General features: G+C 38.8%; 2 protein-coding genes across 3 annotated transcripts in view; both read left to right on the forward strand.

Moving 5' to 3' along the window:
• scube1 (signal peptide, CUB domain, EGF-like 1) overlaps positions 1 to 10,164 on the forward strand; it is a 64,784-nt gene extending 54,620 nt beyond the window's left edge. For both annotated transcript variants that reach the window (XM_084111688.1, XM_084111687.1), the window contains 11 exons: positions 1,040 to 1,150; positions 3,530 to 3,646; positions 4,488 to 4,649; positions 4,770 to 4,973; positions 5,085 to 5,246; positions 6,351 to 6,518; positions 6,597 to 6,758; positions 6,842 to 7,039; positions 7,124 to 7,276; positions 7,771 to 7,850; positions 7,928 to 10,164. In XM_084111688.1, coding sequence (XP_083967814.1) covers positions 1,040 to 1,150; positions 3,530 to 3,646; positions 4,488 to 4,649; positions 4,770 to 4,973; positions 5,085 to 5,246; positions 6,351 to 6,518; positions 6,597 to 6,758; positions 6,842 to 7,039; positions 7,124 to 7,276; positions 7,771 to 7,850; positions 7,928 to 8,080 — 1,670 coding nt within the window. In that variant the 3' untranslated portion in view covers positions 8,081 to 10,164. The remainder of the gene's footprint in view (positions 1 to 1,039; positions 1,151 to 3,529; positions 3,647 to 4,487; positions 4,650 to 4,769; positions 4,974 to 5,084; positions 5,247 to 6,350; positions 6,519 to 6,596; positions 6,759 to 6,841; positions 7,040 to 7,123; positions 7,277 to 7,770; positions 7,851 to 7,927) is intronic.
• A 971-nt stretch (positions 10,165 to 11,135) lies between these two features.
• Positions 11,136 to 22,434, forward strand: part of mpped1 (metallophosphoesterase domain containing 1) — a 34,959-nt gene continuing 23,660 nt past the window's right edge. The window contains exons 1-3 of the mRNA XM_084111521.1: positions 11,136 to 11,261; positions 12,308 to 12,681; positions 13,463 to 13,644. Coding sequence (XP_083967647.1) covers positions 12,515 to 12,681; positions 13,463 to 13,644 — 349 coding nt within the window. The 5' untranslated portion in view covers positions 11,136 to 11,261; positions 12,308 to 12,514. The remainder of the gene's footprint in view (positions 11,262 to 12,307; positions 12,682 to 13,462; positions 13,645 to 22,434) is intronic.

Raw genomic sequence — 22,434 nt, forward strand, 5'->3', positions numbered from 1 at the left:
AGAAAAGAATGTTGCAACGATATTTCATAAGTACATCTATCATCTCTGCGGACTGATTTGGTAAAGGTATTAAGGTGTTAGACTCCCAAAACTTGTCTCTGACAAATTTTATGCAAGGACCATCGGTTTAGAGGAATGTGCGTAAACATATTAATACCCAGAAGTAACTTTCAAACAAGTCCTGATTCACTAAACTTTGGTCCATTCCCACAGCTCTAACACAACGGCCACATTCTCACTCACTACGATCTAAAAAACATAAATACAGTCAAGTTTGCATTACAAAACCAAGTATTAAAAAAATCTAAATCCAAAAAATATTTTCAGAGAATATTTCTTAAATTACATTTTTTAGAAACTTTGAAGTTTTTACGCTTAAAACAAGAAAAAAGTAGACTTTTTTTATAGAAAACTTGCAGTGCATGTACTACAGAAAGTAGTGTGCATTATAAATATTAAATATAGTGAATTTTATGAACAATTTGGCAATGCAGTGGTTGTACTACAGAAAGAAGTACACATTATAAAAGCTAATATGCACTATAAAGTCTAGTATGCACTACAATAATAAGTATGCACTAATCAGAAATGTGACCTAGTAGTATATAGTAGAATAAGTCAAATGAATAAAATCTAAATTTCATCTGTAAGTTAGATCAATGCGAATCTGAGTATTTGAGTGTGTGTGTGTGTGTTTATGACTCTTGGATTCTCTGTACGTGTGTGTTAATGGTCTCCCCGGGTTCGAGCACTAAAGCTGCATAAAACCTCTTTTAATCCTGTTCACCCGCGGTCTGTAGCCGCACGCCAACAGAAATACTCAGCCTGCCATTGGACGATTTGTGGCAAGGCCGAAGTCAGGCCAATGACTCTCTAGACAACTTCACAGTACTCTGTCATCCTGACAGCCAACCCTCTCAACTCACATACAGTACATCATACACACACACTACGAGACAATACTCAGGTGCATGCAGCACCTGGAACATCTGTTTAAAAGCTTTCTCTGTGTGTGTGTGTGTGTGTGTGTGTGATTTAGACTCTGAGAACAGTTACACTCTGAGCTGCGGGGTGCCTGTCCAGCCAGGTAAAGTTCCACTGAAGAAGAACGTCACTACATCCAGCAGTAGCTCCCTGCAAACCTGCACAGGTACTGTATCTTTTCTCTCAATAACTGAATTGTGGTTTATCTGCACTGAGACTCTCATAAACATGTATGTACTACAGTCAAGTATGCACTACAAACAGTAGTCTATAATATGTATTAAAACAGCTAACGTGCACTGTAAAATATAGTATGCAGTACAAAAAAACAAGTATTCACTATAGTGCATAAATCTAGTATGTACTTCATCTCCTCTCAATCTTCAGTAGATCGAACACTTGCCTTTTCATGTTTCCTTCCCATACCATCCATTTTCTCTTCTTTACTTTTCTTTCTCTCTTTTTTCTTTTGATTGTTTCCTTTCTTTTTCCATTTTCTTGTTTCTTTCCCATTCTTTCCAATTTCTCTTCTCATTCCTCTCATACGGAGCCTCATACGAAAAGTTTTACGTTCCCCCAACGAAACAAAATGTTTTGTGTTCACCTGATAAACTTTACGTTCGGTCGCAAAAAAACATGCAAAAGTTTTGCGAGCGAACTCAAAAAGCATTGAAATATATTTTATATTAAACGAGACTTAAGAGTTTTTTAGTGTATTTGGTATATGGGTATTGTGAGTGTATACCAATAAAAATAGGCCACTCACAGTGATGTTTTAAATGATGTCTTACTCTTATCTGTATGACCAAAAATGACGGAGCATTTTAAGTCCTTTCCGCTGTTATCAGGAAACAATACAAGGGATCGCACCAGCACCTCCGCCGACCCGAGAAGGTGTTGTTGTGCTTTAAACGAGATGTATATTGGCAAGAAATATATGCAACAGCCAAACAAATATGAAGAAACGTTATTGTAACTAATTTGCAAAGCAGTGCATCAGATGAACTTATTTTGCATGATGATACAGGCTGTAAAAGACAGGATGTGTTGAAAAGGGGTGTTTCAGGGCCGCCCACGCATGCAAAACAAATATTAAAGCATAATCTATTTTTTTACCCATGAACAAAAATATTTTTAAAAAATAGCTTAATTTTTCCGTTTCATAAACAAAACAAAAATCAAACTTTTTTTTATTGCTCTTTATTGCTCTTTAAAGGCACACTATGCAGTTTCCATTTTTGTCAAACAGCGCCCCCTAGAGTCGCTGTGGAGTACTTGTATTGAAGGTTACTGTTGTAAATTCCACTCACGCAGAGCCGTCGTTTTCTTTCCTTGACTCTTCCGACCTGCGCTTTCTTCGTTTTCTTCGTCGACTCTGCCATGATTCACGTCTGAAATGCGTGCTAGTGTCTTCCATAGAGGCTGCTTCATATGTTGTTGATGTATGTGACGTTGTGACGTAAAGCAAGTCGTGATTTTCGCGCTTTGCTATCGGGATGATTCGCCCATCGAAATGACTTCGAAGCTTTTATATTAAGGTACAAATCTTGCATAGTGTGCCTTTAAGGAAAATCGAATTACCAGAACGTACACGAACCTTTCCTTTCCTTTCAGCATGAGTCTAGTATGTCCCACATCTCCTTTGGGTTGGCTCAGAGCAAGGACGCCTCTGGTTTTTTGGCCCCTTCAGCAGACTTCAGACAGGACAGCTGTAAACGAGTCATCTAGCGTGACATGTTCCACTCCATTACATCGCATGACAGACACTGGATCACTGCAAGGGCTCAGATACAGAGATCTGTGAGGAGAATTAGGACAGGTCCTATCATTCAACCCTGCCGAGGTCACAGACACGCTACTATTATCCCCAGTAGTCTCTCTTTCCCGGCTCTCAGAATTCGACATTCCCCATGTGGTTCCTTGTGTAGATTTTGGACAGCTAAGCAAGACTCAGACAGACAGACAGACTGCTTAGAAATACTCTCGCATACACACGCGCCGCTTCTTGTTTTGGACGGCGTACATAGGAATGCTGTGAACCTGAGTAAATGACTCTGTGCTGGCTGCACATCTATGCTGACAGATTTGAAATACACAGACGGGATTCTACCACAGTGGCTCCTGAGGGCCTCTACACACGGGGCCCGGGGAGAACGAGCAAACAGACAGCTCGCTGATTCACACATTCTGAAAAAAAAAAAAACATCGCTAAAAGGTTCACTACCAAACCCCCTGCTGTCGGGTCCAATACCGCCACACGCTCGATATGCTTTTACAAGACCAGCTGAAGTCCTCAACCGCAGTGTGTTCTCATTTCAACTCCTGACCCTTCGTCTCCCTTCATTCCCTCACTGACTTTGGACTTGTTGTGTTAAACTAGACACTCATATTTTTAATACTTTGGAATGGGCCGCTAAGCCCACAGGACAGATTTAGTGTGCTTGAATGTTGGATTTCAAAAAGGCCTCATATTTTGGTGTTTTCCATGATTATTATCCAAACCGTGCAAGTGAAAGTGAGACATTGCCGATTTCCCGTCCATCAGAGATGCTGGCCCAGCCTGTGAAGCAGAAAGCACGCTTTAAGATCAAAGACGCCAAGTGCCACCTGAGACCCCGCAACAAGGAGAAACACCGGGACACGGGGAAGCAGAGCCTGCAGGGTGAGACGCACCACATTTAAAATGTTTTCATTGAAGGATTCTCATTTCCTTTACCCTTTTCCTTCTCATTTGCCCTGTTTCCTTTCCTTGCTGTTTTCCTCTTTCCTTTACACTTCTCCTTTTCTTTTTTCCTGTTCCCTTTCCTGTTTCCTGTTTCCTCTTTTTTTTCCTTTTTCATCTTCTTCTGTTTCTAATTTCTTTCACATTTTCTTCTACTTCTCTTCTTTTTTCTTTTCCCTTTTCATTTCTTGATTTATTTCCTTTTCATTTCTCTCTTCTTGTTTCCTTTCCTTTTCCTGTTTCATTTACATTTTCCTTTCTCTTCTTCTTTTTTTCTTTTTCTTTTCAAATTTCTTCTTTTCTCTTCTCATTTTTTAAAATATTTGTTCCTTTTGTTTACTGCTTCTTGTTTCCTTTCCTTTTTTCTCCTTTGTCCTGTTTCCTCCTCTACCTTTTCCTTCTCATTTCCATTTTTCTTCTACCTTTCTCCTTTCCTTGTTCCTCTTTTCCTTTTTCTTTTCTCATGTTTTTTATTTCCCATTTCCCTGTTTTTTGCATCTTTTTTCCTATTTCCTTTTCCTTCTCCCTATAATTTTGTCTTCTTTTCCTTTTTCCTGTTTTGTTTTTTGTTTTTTGACCTTTTCTTTCTCAACTCTTTTCTTTCCCGTTTCCCATTTCTCTTCTCTTTTTCTTCCTCGTTTCCATTTTCTCTTTTATTTTTCCTCTCTCCTGTTTCTTCTTTTCCTAATCCTCTCTTTCTGATTTCCCGTTTCATTTACTATTCTCCTTTTCCTTATTCCCTTTAATTTTTCTTCCTCTTTTACCTCTCCTGTCCTTTCAGGAGCTGGTCAATTACCTTGCACAGACGACTGTCAGGTGACGTTTGTGAATCTGAAGTGCGACTCTTCCAAAAAGCGCCGTCGTGGACGGAAGTCTCCATCAAAGGAAGTCTCCCACATCACAGCAGAGTTTGAGATGGAAATGAAAGAAGAGGAAGCCTCAGGTAACATTGCCTGCATGTGTGTACAGTAGTTCTCTCTTGTTAACTGTTGCGTTCCCATGTCATGCCATCTGTGACTTCAGAGTGTAAATGTGATGTCTTTTGTCTTTATTTATGTGTCAGAATCATGTAATGTGGACTGTGTGCGTGAGAAGACCAAACAGAGGCTTCAGAATGCCATGCGCACACTAAGGAAGTCCATCAGTAAACAGCAGTTCTACATTCAGTTCTCCGGCACGGCGTACGAGGTGGCCCAGCGTGCCGTGCGACAGACAGAAGGAGATGAGACCTGCAGTATAGGACAGGTCCTCACTGACGGGAAGTGCGGTGAGTATTTTGGGATAAGGGTTTTGTTTTCTGATCTGGGGTTGAAGACACTTTCATAAATCTTGTATCTGTGTGTTTGGGTGCGTTTCTGTGTGTTCGGGTGTCTCCCAGTCAGCTGCGGTGTGGGAACGTTCTACAGTGGAGAACTGGAACAATGCATCATCTGTCCGCCAGGAACCTATCAGGACAGGGAGGGCCAGCTGTCCTGCGAGCCCTGCCCCAGCACCGAGGGACAGGGCATCGCGGGGGCCAAGAACGTCTCTGAGTGCGGAGGTGTGTGTGGATACACGTTATAAAACACTCAATCAATGAATAGCTTTGTGATGGTAATGACACACCTATTGATTATTGGAGCTGATTAATGCAAGACCACATTTTTTCAAATTAATCAATAGATTTTGAAATTCAGGGTCAAAAAATCCAAAATTGCTCATTATCATGCAAATGCAAGATTTCGTATGAAGGACTTAGCAAAGTCTGGATCAATTGGTAGCTGCTAATTTTAACTATTTGAGCAGCTAAAAAGTATTTGACTGACAACATACAAACACACCTCAATACTAAAACCTTTATTACTGTAGGTGATTCTAATATATTCATGGTAAAATGTCAAGACGAAATGTTTACAAATATGTCATGATGCTTGTTCAATTGACTTGATTGAAGTGACTTTGGTTTTAGCCCCCTTTGTGACATTTAAAAAAAAAATTCAAACAATCTCGTGAGACATGCTGTAACTGATGAACATCATGAGACACTTCTCTGTTTGTCTAGTTATTGTGCCAAATGCTCAGGTTGTGCATTTAAATACATTGGTAGTGAGTGGAAACAGGGGCTATGAAGCTCCAGAAATGACAAAAGCACCATTAGTCTAGACAACTTGTTTCCTATACTCAGTAAGTCTTATAAAGCTATCTTGATAATCTTTGTAAATTCCAGACTGGAATTTACATTGTTTTTCTCTTTGGTTGAACTATCCCCTATTTTCATAAAATATAAAAAGAAAATAAAAGAAATAACAATAACACAAATACACTACTGTTCAAAATATTTTTTCTTTAAAAGAAATTAATACTTTTATTCAGCATGAATGCATTACATTTTATTTCTGTTTTTAATTCTGTTCTTTTGAACCTTGTTCATCAAAGAAAAAGCAGCGAATCAGCATATTAGAATGATTTCTGAAGGATCATGTGACACTGAAGACGGGAGTAATGATGCTGAAAATTCAGCTTTGCATCACAGGAATAAATTACATTTAAAGTATATTAACTTAGAAAGCAGTTATTTCATCTTGAATGGTAGTGCATAATCAAAATTATCTTGTTTTATTTGTTCAATGCTCAAAATACTCAAAATGTCATTCTCTGGTTGTAGGCCAGTGCCCTGCCGGTCAGTTCTCTGCTGATGGTTTCCGCCCGTGCCAGCCATGCCCGCTGGGCACCTTCCAGCCTGAGCCGGGCCGTGTGCTGTGCTTCCCCTGTGGAGGAGGACTCTTGACTAAACACACGGCCAGCACGTCCTTTAGAGACTGTGAAGCCAAAGGTATGATGCAACACTGCAAAATAGGCACATTTCTTATGTCCATATTTACTTTGTATTTCCACTTCCCCATATTTCTAGTTCACTGTGCTCTTGGGCATCATTATAATGCCAGCACGCACCGGTGCATCCGTTGTCCGGCTGGAACTTACCAGTCTGAGTCCGGACAGAACTACTGCATCACCTGCCCTGGAAACACCACTACAGATTTTGACGGAGCTAACAATGTATCTCACTGCAAAAGTAAGGCAGATATATGCAAATCCATTCACAGATCCCATGATAAGCAGTGAATTCACGGGTTTGTCTGTTCTCATCCCTTGCAGATCAGCTATGTGGCGGTGAGCTGGGAGATTTCATGGGCTACATCGAATCTCCCAACTATCCCGGTGACTATCCATCTAATGTGGACTGTGTTTGGACCATTAACCCTCCGAACAAGAGGCGCATCCTTATTGTTGTACCAGAGATCTTCCTGCCCATTGAGGATGAGTGCGGGGATGTTCTGGTCATGAGGAAGAGTGGTATGGTATACCTGTCATTTTGGATGCTAGTTAATTATTGCAAGCAGGCATGCAAATTATTGAGCTCCTCTTCTCTCTTTTTAGCCCTGCCCACTTCCATTACAACTTATGAGACATGCCAAACATATGAGCGACCAATCGCCTTCACCTCCCGTTCACGCAAGCTGTGGATCCAGTTCAAATCGAATGAGGGTAACAGTGGAAAGGGATTTCAAGTGCCGTATGTCACTTACGATGGTAAGTTACAGATATAGTCCAAACACAACCACATGTAGCCACACACATTCACATACTACATTCGATGTAGCCCGTGAAATCTCATTTTTGCTCACTGGATATTTTCGGACCATTCTCTATAAACCCTAGAGATGCTTGTGCATGAAAATCCTAGTGGATCAGCAGTTTCTGAAGTACTCAGACCAGCCCGTCTGGCACCAACAACCCTACCACGTTCAAAGGCCTTTATTCCCCATTCTGATGCTCAGTTTGAACTTCAGCAGATCGTCTTGACCATGCCTAAATGCATTGAGCCGCTGCCATGTGATTGGCTGATTAGATATTTGCGTTAACACGAAGTTGAACAAGTGTACCTAATAAAGTGGCCAGGCATTTAGACAGCAACTACACAAATGAGATACATGAGAAACATTCTATAAATTGTAAAAAGTTATTTGTGTACATAAATAATATACTACATTTATTAATATCAGTTTGTGTTTTTGTCATTATAGAAGACTACCAGCAACTTATAGAGGACATTGTTCGAGACGGTCGACTTTACGCCTCAGAAAACCACCAAGAGATATTAAAAGTGAGCATTTATTTAAGTAGCTGTCATCAGACATACCTTTATATTCCTCTTTTAATGGCACGTTTCTCTGTTTTCAGGATAAGAAGCTGATTAAAGCTCTGTTTGATGTGCTGGCCCACCCTCATAACTACTTTAAATACACCGTGCAGGAATCAAAGGAGATGTTTCCACGTTCCTTTATCAAGCTGCTACGCTCCAAAGTCTCCAGGTTTCTACGGCCGTATAAATAGAAACCCGAACATTTCTTCCACGACCCCGGCTCTATCCCCATCTCTCTTCCTGTCTTTTCTCCACTAGCTCCCAGAAGGCCTAACTACTGCAAGAAGATAAAGACGTTTGGCCTTCTTCCTGTCTGAGATTTGTCCATTTGTCCCTTTTTGTCTTTGTATGTTTTTTGTTTGCTAATATTTATGTGCTTGATTTTGCAAAAGCCCTCTTTGGATGTTTGATATCTACAGTATATATTTGTAAGTGTGTGTGTGCGTGTGTGTGTGTGCGTGTGCGTGTGTGTGTGTGTGTGTGTCTGCGTGTAAACAAAATTATGTGCAAGCTTATGGCTTATTATGACACATACAGACACACGCAGATATATATATATTCTTGTTTGGAAAAGGTTATTTTCATGCCCCTGATGTGCACAAGGGGTTTTAATATCCTAGTGCACTTAAAGTAAGTGGTTACTTAATGAGAAAGTAATCACTTTCTGTTCTGACCACAGAAAAAATTAAATACAAAGCCAGACAAGTGAAAGATTTAAAAAAAAAAACAGGATAAAAGACAAAAACTACCTGTCAGTATGAGAGTTAGAGTTACGTGTACGTTGTTTAACTAGTATTTGGAGCTTCAACTGCACTTGAATTTTATATTGTAGAGAATAAGGAAATATAAGTTGCTTTTTTCGTTGTTGTTTTTGTTGTATAGAGATGTTTTACCTTGGTTGTAGAAACAAGAAATGTCGGTACTGCCCCTCTACAGGGATACAGAAAGATATTCTCACTCTCACACCTCTCCCTCTCCTGAAAACAAAACACACTTCATAATAATCTCAGTTTAATATCAGAAAAAGTATTAATGTTGAAGTGCCATCTGGTTTTATTGGGTTTGTACCTCTTTGTCAGCTTGACAAGTATAAGATTCATTTCTATAAGATTACATGATGCAATGAGTTTGTCATTAACCTGCGATTTAGATTTTGAGAACATTTTGAGAAATTGTAAATATGGTGATAATTTTTTTTGAGCTTGTTGTGTCATAAAACTCATGGAAATGGTGAAGAGTTTATTCAGAACAACAAAGAACTCCATTTTGGATTTAGAGACTTATTATGGTGTATTACATAGTTATATCATATCTATTACATAATAATTGCATATCACCTTTGTGCTGTGCACAAAGACACATATTTTGCTCTTGTTGTTGAACTGTGGATGAAGACTAGAGGCTGTTTGTTGAACTAATGTCATGCCTGAAGTATGTGAAAAATACCCATCACAATTAAATCAAATCACACAACCACATACATCTAGATGAGCCATGAAGTCACTGAAATACAGATCATATTACCTGTCATTTTACAGTGTTCTGCGTTGTATTGCATATATTCCAGTTTGGGAGGGAGGGGCGGAGTGATCATTCTAAAGCTGCTTCGTTATATGAGCACTTATTAATGCTTGTATTTGTAATATCCACATATGGACAGGGAAACACATTCGCTCATGCATCGAGCATAAATAATCATACATTCATGCATGTACACACAAATGCTGTAATACATATTATGCTAGCACAGTAATTTATGATTTGTGAGATAACCGCAGGTTGTAGTTGATCTTTTGTGTGTGTGTGTGTGTGTGTGTTAATCACATATTGTTGTCTCATTTGATTACTAAAACAAAGGCATGTGACTGTTTGAGGAACTGTTGCCATTAGCAAAGAAGAATCACAATTTTCACAAAATACACACACAAACACACACCTCGATGGCTTCACACACAGATTTAAGTACTTTTCCCCTCAGATGGAGAGAGTGACTCAAGACTGCTGCTGGTGTGATTTGTAAGCTTTATGAATACAGATGTGTAAATGATGTTCAAATGTTAGTGTTGTGTTTTTTTTTTTTTTTTTTAAGTTAATATTTACAGTAGAAGGAGACAATATGCTGGGGAAGGTCACAGTCTGACATCCACCAAGGTGAATGACCACATTTCAGAAGAATAAACAATTCAGCAGTGTGAAATCAACCCCAGAAGGTGTGTAGAAGAGAATGGGAACTATTGTTAAGACCTCACATTATTAATAAATCATTCAAATCTCACGCTGTTTGTTGTGCTGTTGTCTTTCATTTAAAACAATTGTTGCTTATTATTATTAGTTAAATCCTTTTTTTTTTAAAGAGGGAAAAATTTGCAAAATTAGAAAAAAGCAACTCACGACATTTTGAATGATTTGTCGTCCTCTTGTGGTCATATTAATATAGGCCTATCATCAAAAATCATGCCGTTTTCTCCCCACAAAGGGGCAGTGTGGACCAAGATTTTTGCTTTTCAAAATATTTGAACTAATTTGAAAACTAAAAAGGTTGTTATTCATGTTTCAGAATTCAAATTTTAACTACCACACAGGTCTATGATATAGCCTACGTTTTAATATATCTGTATGATTAAGGTTTAAAATGCCACTACTACTTTAATATGGCATGCAGATCAAGGTCAGACAAAAATACAACCTTTGATTAGACAGCACAGATATAGATGGCACTGGCATATATATATATCTAAAATATAAGCCACCCTCTGACTGAAATAACTGACCTGACGGATGGGGCTTGTCACGTGAATAGTAATTACGTGACGTTTACCTTGTTGACTCCTAACTGATTGGATGAAAGGGAGACAGTGGTCAAGCGGAAAGACGGTGTACAATTATGAAACGTCCAAAAGTAATTTTAAGTGTATACTAAAGTTCCCAACAAGATTTTAACATTGATTAGCGTTATTATGTTGAAATTATGAAATGCTTTCCATTGAATATATTGGGGTGGATTGGGGTGGGGTGGGGGGGGGGTCTGTGAATACAATTCATCAACAACAAACGGGTCTGTTAGCAATAGTAAAAGGTTGGCTTATGATTATTAATTAAGTTACATGACTGAAGCTCCAAGCCATAGTATGATTCGCCAAGAGGAGGGGAGAAAGATCCATAGCAGCGCGAGGGGGAGTGTCTCACACACACACACACACACACACACACACGCTCGCATACCGGGGCACCACGCGACTCCAGTTCAAACAAACCAGCGCGAGCCTCTGCAAACAGGAGCCGCTGCGTTTTCACGCTCTTGCCGGTTATGTATTAGTCTTTACCTGCACATCTCCGAAAACACACTGGCGTTAGACTCTTGAGTTTGAAAAGGTAAGTATATTTCTGGTATGTAAATCAGCACCGCATATATTTTGAATATGCATGAATTAATATGTAGAAGAGAGTGCGCTGTTATAAATGATGCTCGTCTGTTTGGAAAGAAGAGACAGTTACCATAGATACAGTCAATTCTTGAATACTTGTTAAACATGAGTGATTGATTTTTGGCACTGATATTATATTATGTGCTGCTTTTATTCCTTGTTACCTACATCGTATCATGTGGCAAAGAACACCTTGCAAAATTAAACTCAATGTAAAAAGCAAATTATCATGCAATCTAGCCAATCAAACTCGTTTTGGCTCTTTTTGTGAACCATTGTTATACTAACAGTAAAAGTGCCAACAAGTATGTGGGTATTAATTTTTGGACATGATACCATGTTAATAACATGGTTTTTGACATGTAGCATGGTAGATATTCAGTTTATCAATATGGAAATCATTCAGTACCATGATATATATCTAAGTGCCTCGTAATTCCATCACTTTAATATTTGGTACCTTTTTTTTTTTACAAGAGTAATATATTATAGTTTTGTTTAAAAAAAAAAAAACTATTATTCAAAGCTTTTGTCCCACATAGTTTTACTTCTTTTATTAATTGTTATCATTATTCTTTTCACACGCTATTTTTTTCTTCTATTTGTGCATGGTTTGAGCACTTATGCATTTCTCGAGGAATGGAGTAAGCTTTCAGCTTTTCCCCTACTTGTTATTTCAGTTCAAAAATAACATTTTAGCTCCCCTTTCTTTCACGGGGCTTTTGTGTCCTCTTTCCTCCCAAACAATTGTCTCTGTTGCATCGCATCTTTTTTTTTTCCCTCCCGTCTTGAAAGTGCAGGGAACTCTATTGTTAGATATAGAAATCGTGACAGAATGGTTACCATGGCTTTGTGTAAGATCTCGGCACTAACACACAGGAGAGTGGGACATAACCGCCGCCAACCGGGCGTCTGATTGTGGGTTTTGATAATATGCCTCTGTCACCACTCACATCTCCCTTTATCTTGTATCTCGTACCTTTCTTCCCTCAGGTGTATTGTGATTGAGGGGAAGCATGCAGGCTCTCTATCCCAGCAGCAGAGGCGTACGGTGGGCCAGCCACTGAATACGGTCCTGGACATCCCAAAGACTTGCACAAGACATTCTGATCCCAGCTAAAGTGCAAGCCTATTAAGCACACACCACCGGACAAGCGCGTGTGTGTAAGAGAGGAAGAGATAGTGTGTGTGTGTGTTGCCATGGCTTTCACACTTTCGGAAATCATGGCTGCCCGACGACAGCAGCAACAGTCTCAGAGAGGAGGAAGAGGAGTGGTAGAGGTGGACGAATACAGCTCCAACCCAACTCAAGCCTTCACCTTCTACAACATCAACCAGGGTCGCTTCCAGCCGCCCCACGTCCACATGTAAGAAACTCGCATGTGCACGTTTGGTATGGGTCACTATGGTTGACTTAGTTGTTTGACAACTGATTCGATTTTTAGCATCAGCTCTTTAGTTTGCACGATGACAGCATGATTCGCTTTAACTGACAGTTTGCATGTTAAAACTCAACCTTTTAAAACACCACTGCTACAGCCATGTGCATTTAGACGGACATGTTTGGGTGTCAAGTCAAAATTCATGCTGTTTTTTAAGCAGCTTACGCCATGAGCATTGTGTTTTTTAAGATATCAAATGTTTCCTATGAAATGCTTCAAGTTTGGGTTCATGTGAATATCGAGAGTTATTCAGGGATTCCTTAGAAGAGACTAGTTTGTCTAATTGTTCAGAGAAACAACTAACTAGATGCTTTTGAAAATATGTGATTTTGCACATGCTTTTATTTTTTCTTTTTCTTTTTCAGATGGGCCATATTTCATTGTTTCTCTTTTTTATTTCTTTATTCATGCCATTTTACAAAGGAAAACAGGTCACAGCTATTATTATGTTTATGAATATCTGTCAGTGTGTACCTGTGTGTGTGTGTGTGTGTGTGTGTGTGTGTGTGTGTGTGTTGTGGGTAGAGTCTGTGTGGTCGACCCAGTAGGAGATGCTCTAAAGTGGGCCATTCTTATTCAAAACTCTGCCGTGTCCCTCAGAGACCCGTTTCTGCCAACGCAACTGTTTAAGCCGCGAGAGAACGATATATAACCTTATTTATTCCCACTCCTCTCTCTCTCTCTCTCTCCCTCTGTCTATCCACAGGGTAGATCCGTTACCCCATGACTCCCCCAAGCCCCCGGGCTACACTCGGTTTGTCTGCATCTCCGACACACACTCGCGCACTGACACTATTCAGATGCCGTACGGTGACGTCTTACTGCACACTGGAGACTTCACAGAGCTCGGCCTGCCCAGCGAAGTCAAGAAGTTTAACGACTGGCTCGGTGAGAGGTTTTTTTATTTGTTCTCTTCCTTAAAAAACTTTTGCCAGCTGTTTGACTCAAAATTTGATAATTATTTTTTTGCAATACTTTTATGGATTTGCATTTGACTAATTCTGCATATCTTTAAGCCATTTTCTGCACTGATTTTGTGGATTTAAATGATAAAATATGTTAAGCAGAGCTAAGAGAACTGCAGTCTTACTCTTAGCAAAAATACAGTGAGGAAAATAAGTATTTGAACACCCTGCTATTTTGCAAGTTCTCCCACTTGGAAATCATGGAGGGGTCTGAAATTGTCATCGTAGGTGCATGTCCACTGTGAGAGACATAATCTAAAAAAAAAATCCAGAAATCACAATGTATGATTTTTTAACTATTTATTTGTATGATACAGCTGCAAATAAGTATTTGAACACCTGAGAAAATCAATGTTAATTGGTACAGTAGCCTTTGTTTGCAATTACAGAGGTCAAACGTTTCCTGTAGTTTTTCACCAGGTTTGCACACACTGCAGGAGGGATTTTGGCCCACTCCTCCACACAGATCTTCTCTAGATCAGTCAGGTTTCTGGGCTGTCGCTGAGAAACACGGAGTTTGAGCTCCCTCCAAAGATTCTCTATTGGGTTTAGGTCTGGAGACTGGTTAGGCCACGCCAGAACCTTGATATGCTTCTTACAGAGCCACTCCTTGGTTATCCTGGCTGTGTGCTTCGGGTCATTGTCATGTTGGAAGACCCAGCCTCGACCCATCTTCAATGCTCTAACTGAGGGAAGGAGGTTGTTCCCCAAAATCTCGCAATACATGGCCCCGGTCATCCTCTCCTTAATACAGTGCAGTCGCCCTGTCCCATGTGCAGAAAAACACCCCCAAAGCATGATGCTACCACCCCCATGCTTCACAGTAGGGATGGTGTTCTTGGGATGGTACTCATCATTCTTCTTCCTCCAAACACGTTTAGTGGAATTATGACCAAAAAGTTCTATTTTGGTCTCATCTGACCACATGACTTTCTCCCATGACTCCTCTGGATCATCCAAATGGTCATTGGCAAACTTAAGACGGGCCTTGACATGTGCTGGTTTAAGCAGGGGAACCTTCCGTGCCATGCATGATTTCAAACCATGACGTCTTAGTGTATTACCAACAGTAACCTTGGAAACGGTGGTCCCAGCTCTTTTCAGGTCATTGACTAGCTCCTCCCGTGTAGTTCTGGGCTGATTTCGCACCTTTCTTAGGATCATTGAGACCCCACGAGGTGAGATCTTGCATGGAGCCCCAGTCCGAGGGAGATTGACAGTCATGTTTAGCTTCTTCCATTTTCAAATGATTGCGCCAACAGTGGACCTTTTTTCACCAAGCTGCTTGGCAATTTCCCCGTAGCCCTTTCCAGCCTTGTGGAGGTGTACAATTTTGTCTCTAGTGTCTTTGGACAGCTCTTTGGTCTTGGCCATGTTAGTAGTTGGATTCTTACTGATTGTATGGGGTGGACAGGTGTCTTTATGCAGCTAACGACCTCAAACAGGTGCATCTAATTTAGGATAATAAATGGAGTGGAGGTGGACATTTTAAAGGCAGACTAACAGGTCTTTCAAGGTCAGAATTCTAGCTGATAGACAGGTGTTCAAATACTTATTTGCAGCTGTATCATACAAATAAATAGTTAAAAAATCATATATTGTGATTTCTGGATTTTTTTTTTTTGATTATGTCTCTCACAGTGGACATGCACCTACGATGACAATTTCAGACCCCTCCATGATTTCCAAGTGGGAGAACTTGCAAAATAGCAGGGTGTTCAAATACTTATTTTCCTCACTGTAAATAAAAAATTTAAATGAAGAACATGCAAGATATGTGTAGCTTTGTGAATGATGCATGTTCAAATTCTACAGAAGCCTAGATCTTTTGAAAAAGGAGTTCATGCACTATGAAAACATACAGTACCAGTCCAAATAGACTTATTGGAAACAGTTCATTCTAAACTTTCACAGACCTCTGATTTCATCTATATGCTTTTATGTCAACAGTAATGTTTATAAAGCCTGTTTCATAAACTCATGATATCAACTTGACCTGCCCAGTTCACACCATGTAATAAGGCAGAAATAAAATTGAGAAAAGGGATGCAACGTTAAAATATTTAATTTATCACCATTCAAGATTTCATATTTATATTTAATTTATTTAAATTTTATGTAACATTTTATAAATTAAATGTTGTATAATTTTATGCAGATTATTATAATTTTATTATTAATATCACTGTAAATAAAGCACGGAGATCTTTCAACATAAACGTTATGAGAAATCTTGAAAAGATACCTTTTTGAAGTAACAAGCTTTGATAAAATAATTTCAGAATATTGTAGTGAATTTGAATGTAAATTCAAGTCCTTTTATCACAAGCAGAATATCTAGAGGTCATAGTCATGATGTTTTGCATGCTTTTTTTATTTATAACTTATTGTACACATGTGCTTGTCCAAAAACTATGAGAGAGGCTCAGTAATAAACAGAATAGTGAAACAGTGTTGTTTGAGGAGAGGGAATAGAAAGCAGGAGATCTGGATAGATGGATGGATGGAGGTTAGTCAGCGGGGTGCAGAAGACACCAGTCAGATTAAGACTGTCGCTCGTGTGTCTCATCCTCTTTCCCCCTATTGATTCTCTGCTGTCCTGCCTCTCTCTTTCTTTCTGGCATGCCGTCCCTGTGCCAGAAAGGAAGTTTGCGTGTTTGTTCTCGCGTTTGTCTCTGTATAAATATTTATAACGTGAGTCTTATAACGTGAGTCTTTGCACCTGTGTCTGAGAGAACTCGCTGCGCACATGCTTCCTTTATCCAGCAACAATCCTCAGAGATATGATTTACTTTTTACCTCACAATACTTTAAAGTGTATGCCAACACACACTCACACACACACACACTATCGCACTTCCTCATATGGTGATGCTCTTAACTCTAACCTAGTCTCAAGGCCTCCTTGTCAGTTTTATATTTTTCTCTTTCACTTTGACACTCTGAGGTTTGCGAAATCTGTTCCCTCTCTTTTTGTCTGGGATTTTGAGACGGCTTGTCATGTCAGCCTTAATATTTTAGCCAGTTTGGGTTCTTCAATAATGGAGCATCACCTTAGACCTCAAAGTAGGTGTGGTAATGCAATACAGCATTAATGCAACTCGAAGGAGGTGTGGAAGTGCATGAAAGATGGTTTATTTATTTAGTGGATAACATGGATTTTGAAACCTAGTTATCATGTATATAATCCTACAACAGAGGTTTACGTAGTAGCTTGGTAAACTGGTGTTATGTGTCCTAGTTGTTTCTATATTGTGTGTTTTAGCACTGCTGGAATGGGGAAAGAACAGTGATGTGTCATAGCGATTGAAGATATCTGTCTTGACTCTTGTGTGTGTTTATATAGACAAAAACATTGCGAAATGGATTGCCGTGGACTGTAGGTGAGTGATAGACTTGCGTTCACTGATACGGAAATAAACTAAAGTCTTTTAAAGACACTTTTTGTAATGTGTATTTAATGATTTTTACCTGCCTTCATAGTGTGGTTTCTTTATCTTCATTTACAGGCTTTTCTCAGTGAATATTCATATATATATATATATATATATATATATATATATATATATATATACACACACACTACCATTCAAAAGTTTGGGGTTGGTAAAATGTATTGATTTTTTTTTTTTTTTTGACGTAACATTTGTATTTTAATTTATTTAAAAATGATAATTTATTCCTGTGATGCAAAGCTGTATTTTCAGCAGCCATTACTGCAGTTTTCAGTGTCACATGATCCTTCAGAAATCATATATAATAAGCTAATTTGCTGCTCAAGAAACATTATCAATGTTGAAAACAGTTATGCTTTTAGAGAAACTATTATCCATTTAGTTTTTCAGGATTCTTTGATGAAATAGAAATTTACATTATATAACATGTCTAATGTCATATTTAATACGTCCTTGTGGATTAAAAGTATTAAGAAAAACAAACAGTTCACATCCTTCATAATTAACTTTTCGTTATTCGTCATTTGACCACTTGACCACAGATCGACCACTGTTGTGACCCATTCTGAAGTGTTAATGGCCATTCAGTACTTTTTTATCATGTATCTTTAAATCTATATGTGAAGAGAGCTTTTTTGTCATTTGACTAGATGACAAAAATGTTAATCTTTCATTAATTTTAAATACTAAATGATTTGAACATTGTCTCATCTGCCCAAGCAGGTCATTTGAACTAACAGAAGTCGTTGTTCGGAAGTACAGATGCTATTGAATGAATGCGCAGCAGAAGTGTAGGAGCGCAGTTTCAGCTGTGTGATTTTAAGCAAATCTGTATCTTTACTGGTCTCTGTGTGTTTATTGGTCTTGAATGATTTGTATTTGCTTGCTGAACAACTGTACTAGCGTGAGAAACCTAGCTTGTACCTTCCCCATGTATCCTTCAGGCTTACACCGGCCGGAGAACATGCTTGAGGATCATTTCTTGCAAGAACTGCGTGAAAGAAATTCCCAGTAATCACAAGTGGTAGTACAACCTTTCTGGGGGTCATAGTCATGACTGAAATCTGCTGTAGTGGCGGCGTGTTTTGCTGAAGAATAAATCAATAGCTTTAGTAAGTTATGTCTGTGCGGACAGTAGTCCAGTCCAATTTAAGAAGTTTGCTTGCTAAGGATTCACAGGTGTTTTCTGAGAGTTTATTAAGATAATGTGTGCATGAGGCTGAATTTTAAGGATGAATCTGTTGTTGTATTGTGTCTCACTGTAAGTCATTATGTGCAGAGAAGCGTGTCTGAAGTAGATATTATACTTTCTTTCTCTCAGGTCAGGAAGGTTTGGTAGTTCCTCGTCTTGTTCTGTCCTGTCCACATAATGAATAATAGATTAGCCCAGTGGTGATGTGACAGTTGCGTGGGCTGTGTGAGATGTGTGTTCGAGTGTGTGGGGTGGAAGAATCTTGGGAGAAAAGTTTATACCTTTCTCACTCCTTTTTTCCCCCTCTCTCTCCTCTCAACTTTGGAATTTTCCCTCCATTCTCTCTCTCTGGTCTGTATCTGGAGAGAAAACCGTCATGAAACTTTAATGTGCTCTCCCTTTTTCTTGCTTCAAGCTCTACGGCTCTTTTTTTCTGCTTTTTTTTCACCCTGGCATGGGTTTAGTCAGCTGAAGGTTTAGCTGTGGATTATTAACAAGGAAGCTTGACACTGCTTTACGGTTTTTTACTTAAAGTGTAAAACACAATCTCAGGCATAGATTAAATCTTTGTGTAGTTTTGTGGCTGAATACAGTGTGTCTATGGATCAATGTGTATGGCATATCATTTGTTTACTACTGTAACTAATCTTAATATCTTTTTCATCTTACTGCTTAAAGTCGGCATGAAACAGAAGTTATGATTAATCTTTTATTTCGTATTGTGACATATATCTGAGTTAGGCGGATTCTTGAACAAGAAAAACTGTTTGCTGGGACATGATTTTGTCCATCGGTGGCAATTGATTGGATCATTGGACCATTATGGTTTTTCTATTGGTCGATCTCGTGTGAGTGACAGGTTGTTCCGCCCTCACTCTGTAAAACTGTCATCAGAGAAGAAAAGAGATGTTGCTGATGGAGTTATTTTGATGTACGAGTACAAGGGCACATGATTTAAAAAAATAATAATAATAAGAATGATGTTCACGGGTAAATAATTTATAATAAATACTGCAATATTCCATAAAAAAAAATATAAGAATTGATCATTTTGATTTCATGGTGATTTAAAAGACTTTTTTTGCAAATTTCTTTAAAATTATTAATTATTTACCTGTATGATTATAATTTTCTTCTCATTTTGAAGAATGTATTTCTCTTTTCCATGCCATGACAGTGTCCATGACCTGTCAAGATTCACATGGAATATAATTCACTATAATGCTTCAGGTATTTTGAAGTATGATTTGGAGCAGACCAAAATTTTCTTACATTTTTTTAAAAAAATACTTTTTTATGGATTTCTCCACAGAAAAAAATTACTGCGTACAATAGAGTAAATATGAGAAAAAAATTATTTTCAAGAAGCAAGAAAATAACTAAATGAATTACTGTATCATTGTTTTATGTACAGTTCTATACAAACTGCCAGTTTTATATACAGATTCAGTTATGTTCCTACCTTGTGCCCTGCCGTGTGTGTGTGTGTGTGTGTGTGTGTGTGTGTGTGTGTGTGTGTGTGTGTGTGTGTGTGTGTGTGTGTGTGTGTGTGTGTGTGTGTGTGTGTGTGTGTGTGTGTGTGTGTGTGTGTGTGTGTGTGTGAGAGAGAAAAACTGATTACTTGTGTATGAGTGGATGTTGTGTGTGTGTGCTTGTTATAATACTGTGTGTTTACATTTCACATGGGCACATGAAGAAACACAAAGAACACCTTCACCGGTTGTGTGTTTGTGCATGTTCGCAGAAAGATTCTTCACTTCACTTCTTCAAAGCGTCACTGTTTTCTGTTGAGCCGGGATTATGGACTAAAAAAGATCTAAAAAGAAGGAAGAGGGTGAACCGAAGGGTTGAAACGAGTGAGAAGCTTGAACTAAATAAATCAAATATCACAAATATGCTTTAAAGGGGTCATATCACGAGAAATCAAATCTTCCTTGATCTTTTGAAATAAAAGCATTCGATGCACTATGAAAACATGAACTCGAACTGTTTTTCAGGACGCAGTCCAAAAAGACCGTCTATGGAAACTAAGCTGGAAAAAAAAAACTTGGTCTGTGCTTCCTTAACTTTAACATCAGATGAATGCATGGTCTCCCACATCTGATATTCACAATTTGAGTGGCACGTTTCCACACAGATTGTTTTATGAATCTTTTTTCAATTTAATTTACTGTAGGCTTTGGCCATGAAAAAGCCATAAAAACGTTAAATGGGGAACAACTAAATTCTGTTTAAAGAAAAATTATTTTATTGGTTCAAATAGGCTACCCTTTTAAATATAAAGGGAATTTCTTTACAACTTGGCCACCTGTAAAATCAACCAATCAGCATCACCACAGCCAGGGTCTTTGATTTTGATCCCATCTACAGTTTGTTCTTACAGATTTTTTTATGAAAAACAAACTAAACAAACGATTAATCGGCATCATTGTGTAAGAAAGTCAGAAAAAAATCTGTTAAATCCCATTAAAAGATGTATATTAACAGAAACTTTGTAAAGAGAGGCAGGCATTTTCATATTCTTTTTAATGTATTGCAGTGACATGAATTATTTATCCAATGAATACACTGCAAAACGCAACATGACAGCCTGACAGTTTTACCTGAAGAATGAGATGGAAACTGAAATGTTTTTGTCTTTTGCCGAAAATTGTCAAAATCTGTACTCTAAAGATCTGTGGTTGTCCATTTATATTTCACAATACACCCTGATTAAATTTAATTTGTATAAAATGCACAGTTATGCCGTTGGCAGATACTTTCTCAGTCAGCCAACTTACAAGAAAGTGCACGTATCACGTAGGTGGCAAACGTCTCGCAGAACGTCTGCAGCATCACACACACACACAGTGTGAGACAGCTCCATAATCCTATTGAATGAGCTCTGAATTTTGGAGGTTGGAGGATTTGCTCCATCAAAGTCCAAAGACCACCCACCAGAACAGAGATGACAATAGCATTCAAATCCGGACACTTCCTCTGGGCTTATGCACCTCTAAAGCCCTTATTTTAATGGTCCAGAGCACACACACACACACACACACATCAATACTGCAGCTCACAAGGCATGTTAAGAGTGAGACGTTTTATATGGCAACTGCTTGTGTGTGTGTGTGTGTGTGTGTCTTAAGTTGTTGAACATGCTATTCTCGCTGCACGTTTGCCTCTGTGTGAGCACGCACGGGCCTGCATTCATCCACTTTAATTGCGCTCTTTTTGAAGTGAAAAGAACAGAAGCTGTCTGTCAGATTCACAGTGAAATTTAAGCTATTGCCGCCTTGAAAGTGCTTTTGAAATCAAAGACAAAGAGCCCAAGAAGATAGAAACTAATAACAACAAGCAGCGCACACTCGTCCGTGTGTCCGGATTAGGCATTTTGGGCTGAAATCGGCATGCTTTTTTCTTTTCCATTTCCCGCTCCTCCTCATCACAAAAGCTTTGGGCTCGTCTTTTCCATCCTCCCTCTTGCTGGCGTTTTGTATTTGTGTGATTGATTGCTTCCAAAGACTTTTTTTTTTTTTTTTTTGCTTTGTGTTTCTAAGAGAATGACTCCATTGTAAAATGGTGATTCTCTCTGTAATTTTGCCTTTGAAGGAGTCTGGCCGTTTGTGGAATCTATATGAGAGAGAAAGGCAGCGCGAGAAGGAGAGAAAAGAAAGGCAACGAGTACACGTAGATGAACATATGCACCGGGAAATTTTCACACTTTTGCAGTGCCTACACATGTACATGAAACCGATGGTGCACAACATAAACACGACATGGAATTTTTCTTTTTTTCCTTTTTTTTTTTGATGCGAGGACACACATAAACAAATGGCTGTATGTTGTGAGAACATAGACGAATAGAAGGAGAACTGTGGGTCATGATCCCAAAATACAGGGTTATGGATGTCATTGAAAAACAATTCTAAAATGAAAATAAATCAATGCAACTGAAAAGGACAGAATGCTCAAGAATACCAGTTTTTTCTTGTCATAGTCCCATTACAGCTCGGTCCAGGCATCAGAACTACATCTCCTCATAGCAGATCTTCTTTTGTGTGTGTGACGGGGGGAATTCCTT

Source organism: Abramis brama, assembly GCF_963993115.1.
Source record: "Abramis brama genome assembly, chromosome: 4".
In the NCBI taxonomy this organism is placed as follows: Eukaryota; Metazoa; Chordata; class Actinopteri; order Cypriniformes; family Leuciscidae; genus Abramis; species Abramis brama.